This window comes from Adelges cooleyi, unplaced genomic scaffold (genome assembly GCF_023614345.1).
Source record: "Adelges cooleyi isolate 19-005CV unplaced genomic scaffold, UGA_ACOO_1.1 ACOO_flye_CR_arks_rails_tigmint_CR_PRNA_30, whole genome shotgun sequence".
NCBI lineage: Eukaryota > Metazoa > Arthropoda > Insecta > Hemiptera > Adelgidae > Adelges > Adelges cooleyi.
The window spans coordinates 14,726,882-14,740,601 of record NW_026095971.1 but is presented as its reverse complement, the minus strand read 5'-3'; the positions used below and the strand labels follow the sequence as shown (position 1 = coordinate 14,740,601).

The 13,720-nt window shown below is 31.9% G+C and overlaps 2 protein-coding genes across 2 annotated transcripts in view; both read left to right on the top strand.

Moving 5' to 3' along the window:
• LOC126837928 (60S ribosomal protein L17) overlaps nt 1–13,720 on the top strand; it is a 309,752-nt gene that overhangs the window by 58,671 nt on the left and 237,361 nt on the right. The gene's annotated exons all lie outside the window — the stretch shown is intronic.
• The window catches only part of LOC126837917 (monocarboxylate transporter 10), a 161,068-nt gene continuing 151,399 nt past the window's right edge, over nt 4,052–13,720 (top strand). Inside the window, exon 1 of the mRNA XM_050571901.1 lies at nt 4,052–4,606. Coding sequence (XP_050427858.1) covers nt 4,255–4,606 — 352 coding nt within the window. The 5' untranslated portion in view covers nt 4,052–4,254. The remainder of the gene's footprint in view (nt 4,607–13,720) is intronic.

Below are 13,720 nucleotides of genomic sequence, written 5' to 3'. Positions count from 1 at the left end.
ACCCTTATCTCCCATCCCTATCTCCCACCCCTATCTCCCCCCTATCTCCCACCCCTATCTCCCACCCCTATCTCCCACCCCTATCTCCTGTCCCCAACCCCAACCCCATTCCCACCCCTACCCCTTATCTCCCACCCCCAACTTCATCTTCATCCCCATTTATTTTTTCGTTACGCCTTTTTGGTAACGCTTTTTAGGTAACGCTTTTTTCGGTTATGTGCCAGAGCTAAGAAATGAAAATGTCAATAAGTGTAGTATAAATAAATTTGTATTCATATTCACATAAAAATCACTATATGAATAAATTCGTATTCGTATTTATAAATACAATTATGCCTAATTCTAATTAAACTGTACAATAAAATTTAGCATGTTTAGAATAAGAACCGAAATAAGTAATAACTGATAAGTAGAATTTGTTGTTTTTTTCGCCTTCAATCCGGATAAATTTCTCTAGTCCGTCGTTATTTTTTTATTCTATTCCAAATTTATGAAAAGATACAGTTTTGTGGCACTTACAGCATAGGTATTACTATTCTGTACGTTTAAATAACCGTTAAAAATGTATTTAAAATAAAGGTTTAATTGAAAAATTATATTTTTATTTCAGAAAGTTAATTAAATATACAAGGTCTCGCTTAAATTGTAAAGGATGATCTGGAAAATCTAAAAAGGTAAATATTTAATAGGTATAATATTATACAGTAACATAAGTAAATAGAAGAGGGAGGGTCACAGATCTACAGGAATTAATATAACCGAAAAAGGGTTCAAATCACTGTTAAGGGCGTGACAAAGTGATTTAAGCAGGATACATTTTTTTATGTTTTAAGAACTGTGTGTTTATTGCATATAATTTCAATTTCGAACGATATACTACTAGAATAATAATTTATTTAAATACGATGGAGATTCGGTTACCCCAGAAACACGCATGAATTATTGCAGTAAACAGAACGACTATGTATTTATGGCGGATCCATGACTGCGTACGCACGGTTTACTTTATCTAGTTGTCGCAATCGCTTCCATGCGATTGTATAATTGACAGACATATAAGTATCGATAAAAGCATTGTAAAAGCTATTATGTGAATAAAATTATATTTTGAATATTAGACATTTGGAATTGATTCGGATTTGGGACTATTTTAAAAGAAGTTATAGCGACTCGTATTTTTAAGTGAAAAAATATGTTAATTTGTTGGGTGTTTTTCCAATTTTGAAGGGGAAGGGGTGAACTTTTCTAATTGTTAGCGCAATAAAATACCTTTAAAGGTTAATTTTGCACTATATAGTTATTACTTATTACATGGTGAAATCGTTTCAGCGGTTGACAAGATATTGTAGATCCAGGCATAAAAAATAAAAACACATAATTGTGAAAACTAAACATTCTGAACTCTGCATCGAAGCTAACATTTTTTTCCAAACAGAAAAAATAAAAAATTGTAATTATTTTCCGAGAAATGATATAAAAAAAACTATATTAAAAATATTTGTTTTTTATTATGAATTATAAATACAATTATTTTTATAATACAATAAACCCGATAGGATTAAATAAGTAGATCGAGCGTCTGGTCTGGTAATAGGACGCCGAATGTACCCGTTACAGACATTATAATAATTTTTTTTGAACAGAGTTTTTCTTTACATTCAAATCACGTTTATCAATTTATTATAAAGCCAATACGTCGTATAACGCATAATAATATTATTTGTTATACCTACTGATATATTTATTGCGTTTTGTTCTGAAAAAATAAAGTACACAGAACGTTGGCAGTAATTAATAATTGTCAATAATCCAGTGTTTGACATTTGGCGTTGTCTAATAACTAGAAATAAAATCGATTTTTCAAGACTTGTTGATAATGAATAACCGTAAAATGATATATGTAAGAAAATAATGTCACGGCCTTATGTATTTATCGCTACAAATGTATTGCTGTACACGGTTAGTCGATTATATTATGTAAGAGTAAAGTGGATATTCAGAACTCGGTTATTTATTTGTTTTGACATGTGTAAGAAGACCTCACTCAAACGAATAATATATTAAGGGGGCAGCAGCATGGTTTTTACAAAAAAATATTAAGTATAGATATCAAAAAAATAAAAACGCCACCCCATTAATAAAGTTTTCCTCTATACATTGTGAGAATTTGGTAAATCTACCCCTTAAGGGAATTGGAGCACAACTAGTTTTCATGCGTTTTAGACTAATAAGCGGTGCTAACATACGTCCCAATGTTGGATTTTAATTTTTAAAGTAAGTATGGTATTGTTGACAAATTGTTTAGGTTTTTTAGAAAGCCGATTTTCGATTCAAAATTTGGTATGCCTAAAATAAATTCAAATGTAATTCGGGAATTATCACTGAATTTTCAAAAATAATAAAAAATAATTTTGGAGGTCTTCAAAAGAAAAAAATTGAAAATCGCCTTCTTAAAAAACCTGGAAAATTTGTCAACAAATGCATACATATTTAAAAAATTAAAATAGTTGTTTAAATTATAAAAAAATTAACTTAGTTTAGTTTTCTCTGATCATATTAGTTGTATAGAATTACAAACTTAATATGTGCACGTATTGTATGCATTAATGTATTATATATTTTGCTGTTTAATACATGATTATGTTAAGTTAGAGAGAACGGGCACGAATGAATAATTCTGCAGTTTATCCAGTACTATACATTTTATTAAATATGAGTTTTCAGTAAATATTAATAACAATTCCGAGTATAAAATATTATGTTAACATGTTTTAGTTTTTTTTTGCTGTTTATGTTGATATATTTTTATCGAAGAAAATGCTTGTCCGAATGTATTTTATTGCTTATAGATTAATTGTAAATGTTTCAAGTATGAATATTTTCTTAAGGTTTTGTTTTCGACTCGAGGTTTTATAAAATTATACTTAAACAACGAAATAAATCATACAACCGTTGTCTGCTATACACTTTGTGCATTCTATACAAACTGTATAGCACTTTATATTTATGAAACGCATTCAAAAGTAAAGGTAATATAGTGTAATATTATCTTTTTTTAATTATGTCATTTTATGATTTAAATTATTCAAAAAAGAGGGTCGTAGACCGTAGTTATACGTAAACATTTATGTTTTCCATTAACTGTTAATCGAATTTACCGCTTTGGTTCTGCTATATATATTATCTGGATGTTTAGGTAACAAAATAGTACATAATGGTTAAGTCTAATAGAAACAATTATAGTAATAGCTAAGATAGCTCTTGGATGAGTTATCTAACAGCGTTGCCAGTATTGCAGTTGTGTATATTCTCGTGCTTACAAAATACAACACACGTTTATTGAAAATCTATTATTATGAAAACGAATTCAAACATACTTCAACATTTCACTCAAGTGATTTGGCTAATTTCTAAAAGAGAAGTGTATAAAACATACTTTTAATTATTTTTACTGTTTTCTAAAAAGTATTTAGTGTTCAATTTGTTTAATTAGTAAATGTAATAATGTAATATAATATAATACCTATACAGTTATGATACTATTATTTTTGAAAAGACACGTATTAATAATATAGTGTTTTTGATTTTTAATGAAAATGAAAGCAGACCCCTCTGAATTTTTCCTTGCAGGCAATGCATATTAAGGTGGACTAGAATTTTTTTAATTTTTTTTAAAGTTTTGCTCTCACTTCCTAAGTAAATAGTAAATTGGCTTGGGATAGGTCAAACATTTTTTTTTAAAATTTTTTTCGTTATACTACAAAGAACATTAAGGGCAAAACTTTTTAAAAAAATGTGTGTATATATATATATATATATAGAGAGAGAGAGAGAGAGATATTATTATTATTGGTTACGTATTATAAAAATATGCGTTTACTCGTCGTCGTTCGGCTGCACCTACATATTGCCGGCCACAGCGGCGGGCGGCGGACGCTCTGTTTACCCAAAACACACGTGCGCTCAACTGCACAACCGTTGCGGTAGGTCGTTGTCGTCGCGCCGCCTCCGTCACCGCACGGCGACCAGTATATCGTTTCTTCGACTTGCGTGCAGTACCATCAGTCGTCCACGTGGTGTACGCGCCGCGACTGCTAGAATCGTGCGGCCGTCCGTGACCACAGCATATACCCGAAACAATCGCTTGGAGGATAACGTCTTGCAAATGGGTTAAACAAAGGGAAAACACGGAAAAAAATAATTTATCGTCCGAGTGTTGTATGATCGAGGAACCGGAGGTGTTTTTCTTCGACGATGACGTGTGCGTGCGAGAGGATTGCTGGGGGTAATGTGACCAGGTCTAGGTCGTGGCCGATGCTGTTCACGGTGTTGGAAGAAGAAAGCGGCGCCGGCGTGTCCGGACCCGGTCCCGGACCGGAACAGCCGGTAAAAGTCAAACAGCCACAGCCGCAGCCACCGCCTGTTCCGGCCGCCAACTTAGGCAGGCTCCTCCGCCGGCACTACTACCCGGAAGCCGGTTGGGGTTGGGTGGTAGTGACTTGCGCCTGTATGGTACACTTGCTCAACCACGGACTCCAACTGTCTTTTGGCGCTCTCCAAGTGCATGTACGCCATGAGTTTCGGGACGCAGCTTTCTTAGGAACAGGTGGGTTTTTATTTTTTCGTCTAATTTGGTTTTCGACCCAAATATAATACTTCAAAATGGCGGTCAAACGAATAACAAATAAAATGGACCTCGAATAAATCGGAAAATTGTTTAAGATGAAGTATATTCCCGCCAAACCGTTTTTCATGTATGTTTTTCATTGTAACTAACAATAAGTGTTAATTGATAGGGACAATGTAGATTCAACATTTTACCTATTTTAGGTATACCTACAAGAAAAAATCAATCTATGATAGACATTGAACGTTTTGAAAGCCTTATACTTTAAAATCAAGACAATTTCATAATATTCCTATGTCTTACAACTAACACTACAGCCTTATGCAAATCATCTAAAATGTAATTTGCGACACTAGAATTCCCTTAGCGGCTTAACATTTTTGTTGAATTTTATGTAAAAATTGAACTCCCTGCGTTCATATCGATAACGACGAAGATATGCATGAAGAGTCTGTTTATAAAAACTGCTAGAACAAGAAAATCTAAAATCTTTATTTATCAATGTGATCCTATAATCAATAATTTAAATTATATCAGGATAAGTAGTTACGAAATTAAAAGCTTTTTAGGTTCATGATTTTAAAAGTTTGTAAACTTATGTTTTTTATATGACAAAAAGGTCATAGAAGTATATACGAGTATTAACAGACAAACGAAGATAGTTTTGTAAATTGCATCTGTATATATATTTGGTTTTTAATAGTTTTTAAAATAGACTCTTTTACTCGTTCTCTAAGTTACTATTTATTTGTTTGTCACGATATTGTCACGTAAGAAGAAATAATTACACGCTAACATTGGCCTGGAATTCAGTGTATTTGCGTATAACCGAATAAAATACATTGAAAAACAACAAATTGTTGTAGTTAATAAATTATAGCCTTTCCGTTTATTTCGTGTTAGTAAATTCAAAAGCTTGAAACATTAAAAAAAACTTGGTGCATTTTTTTGTTTTATAAGTTCTAGTTTATTTGAAACAATGCTGAAAGTTTCATGACTCATGCATTTATCATAATATATTTGGCAGACTTGGATAGTTTGACTGAAGTATAATCTAATGGTTACTATTACAGATGACTAAATTAAATCATAAAACACCATCATAGATTTTCGAAATAATAATTAATTTACAAATTCATCAAGGTCTCTCGAGACATGCCGGAGTTTTTTGAAGTGTACGGTAGAACTTTAATGTCATCTGATCCATTAGCGATACCGGGTACAGTCGGGTCGACTTTAGCGCCAAGCCACCAAGTGAATGTGTGAGGTAGATGTGTTTGTACTATAAGTACTATTTCTTGGTTCTGTTGATTCGTTTAACAGAATTTATTTTACCTTTTTTTTGTTGGTTAGATATTAAAAAAAAAATACCAATTTTACATTATCTTCTAAAATATTACTCTGCTGTCACATCGAACGATTTTCGAGACTAGACTAGTTAAACGTTTTAATCTATATTTCCCTATGAACAAGAAGATTATTAATACAAAACCTTATTCATTTAGTAATAATATTAAAGAACTATTTATAGTATACGTAATATTATTGTACTTGTTTTATGATTTCTTTAATTTATGAAAAAGCACGCACTGAAAGACTAGTGATTAACAACATAAGAATCCTGTTAGATTCAATCTGTTTTTCTGCACGTTTACTCTTTTGGTTTTCTTCAATTAGTAAGTACCTATTTATAAATAATTATTCAAACGATCGCTTTGATCGATAAAGTAAATGAATATTTCTTAGAAACGACTTTTCCACCAGTATTTCTCTATATCTGATCGGAATACTGTAATGAATAATCATTGAATATTAATGTGGAAAAAGTTTTTGATAATCGTACAGACTGTTTTTTTATTTCTTCGCGCCTGGCGTTGTTGACTTTTTGTACTTGATCTCGTCGCTTGTAATGCGATGACACGGTGCAGTATAGAAACGGCAATAACACAATATTACGTTTATGAATGTCTGCTTTAATTGGAGCATCTGATTTCGTCGTTTGTTTCAGATTTCCACAGTACAGTGGAAAACAATAAATTTGCCTTGCATCGCAGTACGGATACTGTTTACATCCGCTGTAATCAGTTGACGTATTCAACTCGGCAACTTGTGTAAAGAATAATATAAAGCTGTTGTTCTTATATAAGTCTGTATAGCTGTTATCCGCTGACCGTCCGTCCTTCCGCGCGCGTGTGTGTGTGTTATACACAATAATATAATATCCCATTTCTGCTATCAATGATGCTCACCAATTATTAAAGTTGGTCGGTATATCCGGGTCGGCGGTCGGGTATTTTTTGATTAAACATTTTGTTACAAATTACGATTGCAGTTCCATATTATATGTAAAAACAGATACCAGTCCCAAGTAGAAAAGTTTCCACGGGGCAATTATTATTTACGCGGTGCATTGCGGGCGCACCGCGAACATCTACTCGGATGACATTTAATTTTGGTATAAAGTTTCGGCGACTTGTTCCGGTGTTTTGGAAAAGTTTTCGCAAATAGCAAAGTGCATGCGACGGTTATGTTGCAAAGTTCAACCGTGGTAACGGTATTATTACAAATCGGTCTGGATGTCGTCCACGCGCGGTAATCGTTTTGTAAAGATTAATACATTTACTTCTTGACAAATATTTTTTTTGTTAAATAATTCGTCAAACCTGTGCAACAGCTGTTAAATGTCTGACGAATACCAAGAACTATGTAACATAATCCGATTATCAAAAACATTGCGGTCGATTGTTTTTTAAAAAATTTTACAACTATTCTTACTCATTCTACAGCTTAAACTGTCGATTATTTTCACTATACTAACTAAAATGACAAAATAAGTATTTTTTTGTCAGTGAATGCTGTTAACTTGGAGAATACTGCGTCAAGTGTCTTTTGACCATTAAGGTAAATGATCAACGATTTAGCTTTAGCTCAACTCCAGAGGGATGTTTGAAAAAGGCCCTTTGTTTATATAATAATCATTTTCTGCGATACAATTAACGTTTTAAACCATACTTCTTAGTATAAAGATAAAGTGTAAGGACGGTACATATTTGTGTTTTTTTCTTGAATTTAATCAATTGTAATACAAAATTGAGAAAGAGCTTGTAAAAATTTAAGACTTTGTAAATCGTTTACAGCTTTTAACTACTTAAACGACTTTAAACTCTTCAACGACTGCAGGATAGTGTACTTTCTTACCTAACTTATTAAGGAAAATAAGGTAGTTTTCTTCAATTAACAAATTCGTATTGAAGCATTTTTGTCTTGTCCGTTTACCTGGTTTCCACTACAGCGAATGATTTTCTTAGACTGAATCAAACCAACACTCAGATAATTTATAAATTGAATTCTTATAATAATATATCCATGTTCATAATAAATAAAATGTATAAATTATTTATGATTTAATTTACCTGAGCTACCGTACTAGATAGTAAATCCTCATTTACTAATAAGGTGCTCCGTGGGATAGTGCCATAAATATTTTAATCAGGTTCATTGGTCTATATAAGACATTTATCCTTTTCGATACCCTTTTTTAAATATTTTATACTTAATTGGTTAAAATGTGTAGATTATTATTTAGAAAAATATTTTGCCAACTTGCCTGCATGGTCACCGTAATCAACTTTCATGAAGATTAATAATCTAGCTGAAGGGTTATTTTTAACTGTCCGGATGTTTATAGTAGAACTAGTCCGTTAACACTAACCGAGGACTTACAAACAGAGAGAATGCGCCGATTTTCTACATAGATGTTGTATCTGTGTTACAGCAAAATCCTTATAAGTTTTTGCCATACAATTAATGATTTAACACGGCCGGACATACAGACAACATTAACCGCGGGCATACTATTAGATACTAATGTAATTTATCTTTAACGTTCAGTAGATTCTAATAATCACCGTAATAATATTATTAGGGCCAAACGAATTTTTCTAGTCTATAAAGTGATATTTATTTTTTTAGGTGTTTGTAGATGTATAGGAGTATAGGGCATATTAGTATTATACTGGAAATGCTCTTGTTTGTCTTGTATATTTTGTTTTTATAGCCGTATAGAGACGTTTTTATTGTTTATCGTGTGTTGAGATTTTAGTATTACACATTAATATCGATTATGGGTTTTCTTTCTCCAATTTAACGCTTTGAATTTGATTTAAAGGCAATACTACACTTCCACGACGGTCGTGTGTTTCTATAGACGTCTAAACGATTTTCAGTATCGATTGGTAACACATTTACATTTGTACCAAGTAACAGACATTGGCAAACTTTGTTGTAAAAAATAAAAATAAATAAGAGGAAAGAAAAACAATTGCGAGTTATGTTTAACGCGAGCGATCTGTTTAGTTTTTTCAGCGCAAAATAGTTTGTTGGTAAATTTTGTTTTTTTTTTGTCTACCAATATGGACGGGTTTCTAGGTAATTATAAGTCAACGAGCACGTATACTAAATACTAATTATTAATAATAAACATGTTTTGACCAGCAAGACGCGTGCACGCACAGCAACGGTTCATCATATTTAATTATCACCGGTTGGAGTCGTCTTTTCGACGGTGAATAATTTCTATAAATATTTTGTAAGACGTTTAGGTCCGGGGTGCGTGGCACGTGGACTGTAGTTTATAGTTAGAGTTAGTTAAGCCTAGACTGTTTTTGGGTTCAAAGGATTATGGAGTACGAGAGAGACGCGCCGGAGCTAAAACAGTATAATGCACCGTTTGCCAAGTATCTTTTTTTTTTATTCACTTCCTGAACGGATGAGGTTAAACAAAATATACACTACTGTCGGAAATGGAGATTTTTACATGGACACGGTTTAAACGGCCAGCCGCAATGTGTTCGACTTTCCGATATACAAAACATGTGGAAAACTCACTGCTACGGTTGGGTAGGGTGTGTACGTACTACTGAAACTTAGCATTGGTCTTTCTCGCCATACGGTTCGTTTCGGACGGTAAACCGAACGCTATTATTATTAGTCTACCGCGGTGTAATGTTGTTCGAAACTCCGACTAATGACGTGCATTTATACAAGAGTGTTTCTAAGTGATAAATATAAAATAATTTTTTACGTTTAACTTATATATATATATATATATATGTATATAGCTGTTATGTACACATAACAAGTGCAAAAGTATTTTCACCGCACCAAGACCATTTTATTTTACTGTATATACTATATAAAAAAAAAACTCCTGACTAGTGAATGAATTATGAATTGTACTTAACGTCTGACAACTTTACCAGAATAATATTAATTGGCCAACATTATATTTACCCAGACCCCAGTAAAACGATCAAGGCATCGAATGATAAAATATTAATTATTTAAGAAACAACATAGTCTTTGGTCAGTTTTTGGTGAAGGATTTTTTAAATATTTTACTTTTTAATTCTTTACTATGAATCTTAACTATACACTAAACGCTTTATCCTATAAATAATGAGGTACATGTTACAAATGCCTGCACAATCGTTATACCTTTTTTAATATTGAATAATTTATGTAGATAATTCAGTCGTTGTAAAACCATAACGATACACTAGGCGTGTGAATAACCGAGCTTGATAAAAAAATAAAATGTAACCGATCGAATTGCGCATTCAGTCAATTAAACGAAATGTGTTCTAGTATTCATATTTTATCGATTTCGGCTTGTAGAAGCTTCTACAACGTTATTGAATTTACCAGCGACGAAGCGTAAAATTATTTTTTGTCCCATACAATTATTTACCGATTGTGTTATAAAATTTAACAACACTCCGGTTTGACGCGGTTAACGGAGTTTTTGTCCATTGCATAAGCTAGCTGTATTACATAAATTCATATCCATAAAAAAAAACCTCGCTGTAGAAATAGTATTATTAAAATTTACACGATAAAAACGTTATATTTAAAAATAAAATAAATATTATTATTATTATTTATAGAAATAATAATTTCTAATTTTTATACTCAAATCCCAGTTTTAACAACAATGACATGGCATGTATTTAAATGAATGTATTTTGCTTATTTATTACACACACTATTAAAATTAATAGTTTTTAACAGTAATTAAGTGACATAACTTTTCATCAGTATTTAAAAATGTCGTGACCCCTTTCCCTTCTCATCAACCCTTACCTATGAGTGGTATGACGCTTTTTTACTTATAAACGTTTATTAACGAATCGTAGTAAAATAATAATTACGTTATTACCATAAAAACAATAATAAAAAAACCATCATATCACAATAGGAGCTTTAAGTCGTCAAAGCCTGTTAGCTACATTCAAAACTTGTTCTTTTCTTCAAAAAGATAAAATTTAAAAAAATTAACTTAATATGATTTTTAGAAAATTATTAATTGAACAATACAAAAAAAAACAGATACAGCCATCGAAGAAGTATGGATGAAAACAGAGAGAAACGTATTTCAATTTGATTGCAATGGAGATATCCGTAAAGAATTTCGAACACGTATTTGATGTAATGAACCAGAAATAATGTTCAACAAGATAAAACAATCTAAAGTACAATAAACATTTAACAGTCTTAGAATAGCATGGTCCTAAACTCTATAAACTTCTGTAAACATATTAAATACCCATGGGCCGCTAATAATTTGTTAAACCACACAAAAGTCATATTCATTTAATGCAGAGTTTGCGATAAATCCGTTTTTTTTATTATTAAAGTCCATCCCAACTAAGGGTTTTTAGTATACACCATACACTAACACAATAAACCCCCATAAAACATTACATTTTATGGTAGGTATAAAAATATGTGAAACCGGCTGGTTTTTTGGGCTTGGATTATTTTTCAAACTCTGATTGATGTCTGCACTAGCAGTTAAACATCTTATTACTGAATACTTCAATCTCCGGGCATTCTCGTAGACGAACATCAAATTAAAACAAATTTTTTTTATAAAAGACACATATAACGATGACCCTAACAACACAATAGACATATTCACGGATCACCTTTCTCAAAGTAGCTCAATTGGAAAAGTTGGTAATAATAAGTAATAACATGCATAGGGTATAAAACATCACTAATCTTCTACCTTTGTATTAGGACTAATATTCAATGAACGTAAACAAATGAGGTCTCAGATAATAAGGCTAATTAAATTAAGTAACGATTAATAGAAATTCAACTTTATACTTGTCTCTCACTAGGAAGCATAATAAAAATTGCGTTTATTTGCAGCAATACAGACAACGCCACCTCCGGGAACGGATTTTTGCAGGCTGTATCATTTTTTTTAACGATAAAAAAAATACTGTAATAACCTTTTAAATGTTAATTACTACAAACTATATTATAACCGTTGGGGTATTCTAGCGTGACATAAAACAACGAAAATATATAATATGTAAATAGGTTTAGCGTCTGCAAGCGTAAATTGCAAGCCAACAGTGAAATGCTGCTCGTTGGTAATTTAATGTACGATTTTATTTGATCATATATTTTTTATAGCAAAACTACTCCGCAAAGCTTAAATGTAAATTACTTATTTTCGTAAATTAAAAACCATACCATTACATTGAAATGTAAACACAGTATATTATTATGCATTGTACCGTAAGACTATTGCATCGTGCGAGGATTATAAAATGATATTGAGCGACTATAACATTTTCACATGCACGCAATTGCACCGTAACAATCGTACTATTTTCATCTAGTATGGAAAAAGCCAAACACGTTTGTAAATACTACAAGTTATATTTAACTGAGCCAGTACACAAAAATAAAGCGGCACGCGCATTTCAATTGGCACATCAGTGTCATGGAAGGTCCACGGAAGACCGCCGAAATCGTTTATATTACTTTGAGCGTTAATGAATTTTTAAGCTTCATTTCATTAGCCATTGCGATGATAGTACGATTGACATCTCTGATTTCTCACCGTCTTTGTAAATTCAATGAAAATCAATTCCTAGTACCAGGGCTTGATTTTATTATGACCCGACGTTTAAAAACCTCAGCATTTGTTTACAGACAAATTATATATTAAAATGTAGATCTAGTTTGTCTGTCTACAACGATCGTGTTTATAGCCTTAAAGTTTTGTGAGTCATACATGCATTATGAATATCGTAAAATGAGGTACCTAAGATAATAAGTAAGCTGGTTACCTTGCAAGTCGTAAATCACTGAGATTAATATTGCACAGTTAAAGTTGTAAAGACATTTTAAGACGACGCTACCCAGGCCATTTCTAAGGAGTAAAGTATAAGCAATTTTTCGAAAAATCTTAAATTAGAGTTTGAACTATAATGTATACTTATTAATACAGTAATGAGGACACTCTGTTGATTGCCATTTTTTTGTCAGGCTATTACAGTCACTTATATAGGATAAATTACGTTTTTTTTCTATCAAAACTGCTTTGCGCGGGACAAGTATGTGAGGCCAGTATTACTCGTAACAGTAAATTTACCAAATTTTCACAATGTATAGAGAAGAACTTTATCCATTGGGTAGCGTTTTAATTTTTTCGATATCTATACTTAATATTATTTTATAAGCAAATTAAAAAAGGAAAACAAGAATGAATATTTACGAATGAATAATTTTGATTTTGCTTAAGTTATCAAAAAACTAAAAACGCTACCCCGTAGATAAAGTTCTTTTCTATCTATTATAAAAATTATATACGGCTACTCTAAATACCGCTCTCACATTCTTGTCCCCCGCAAAACCATTTTTCGTTGATAAATTACGGGTGGGTAGTGTCCTCTTAATGTTGACAATTTTTTATAATTTTCTAAACTTATTTTTCTTACGGCTAGTGAACATGCTATTTTCTATAACTATTCTATGTACGTTGTTTTCCATAATTACCATGTGATATTTCAATGGGGAGTTATATTGAATTATTTACTGTTAACCTTTGACGTCTTATAGCTGTGGCGCACAAAAATGATTCATTAGTTATAGCCCGTAGCGGATCCCCCGAGGGGATAAATACTATACTACTGCTGGGTGCGAGGATGAGACGAACAAGGTCTACACGTAAGGTCTACCTACAAACGGTACAGCTGTAGACAATAAAAATGTTATCCAAGCCTTATATAGATA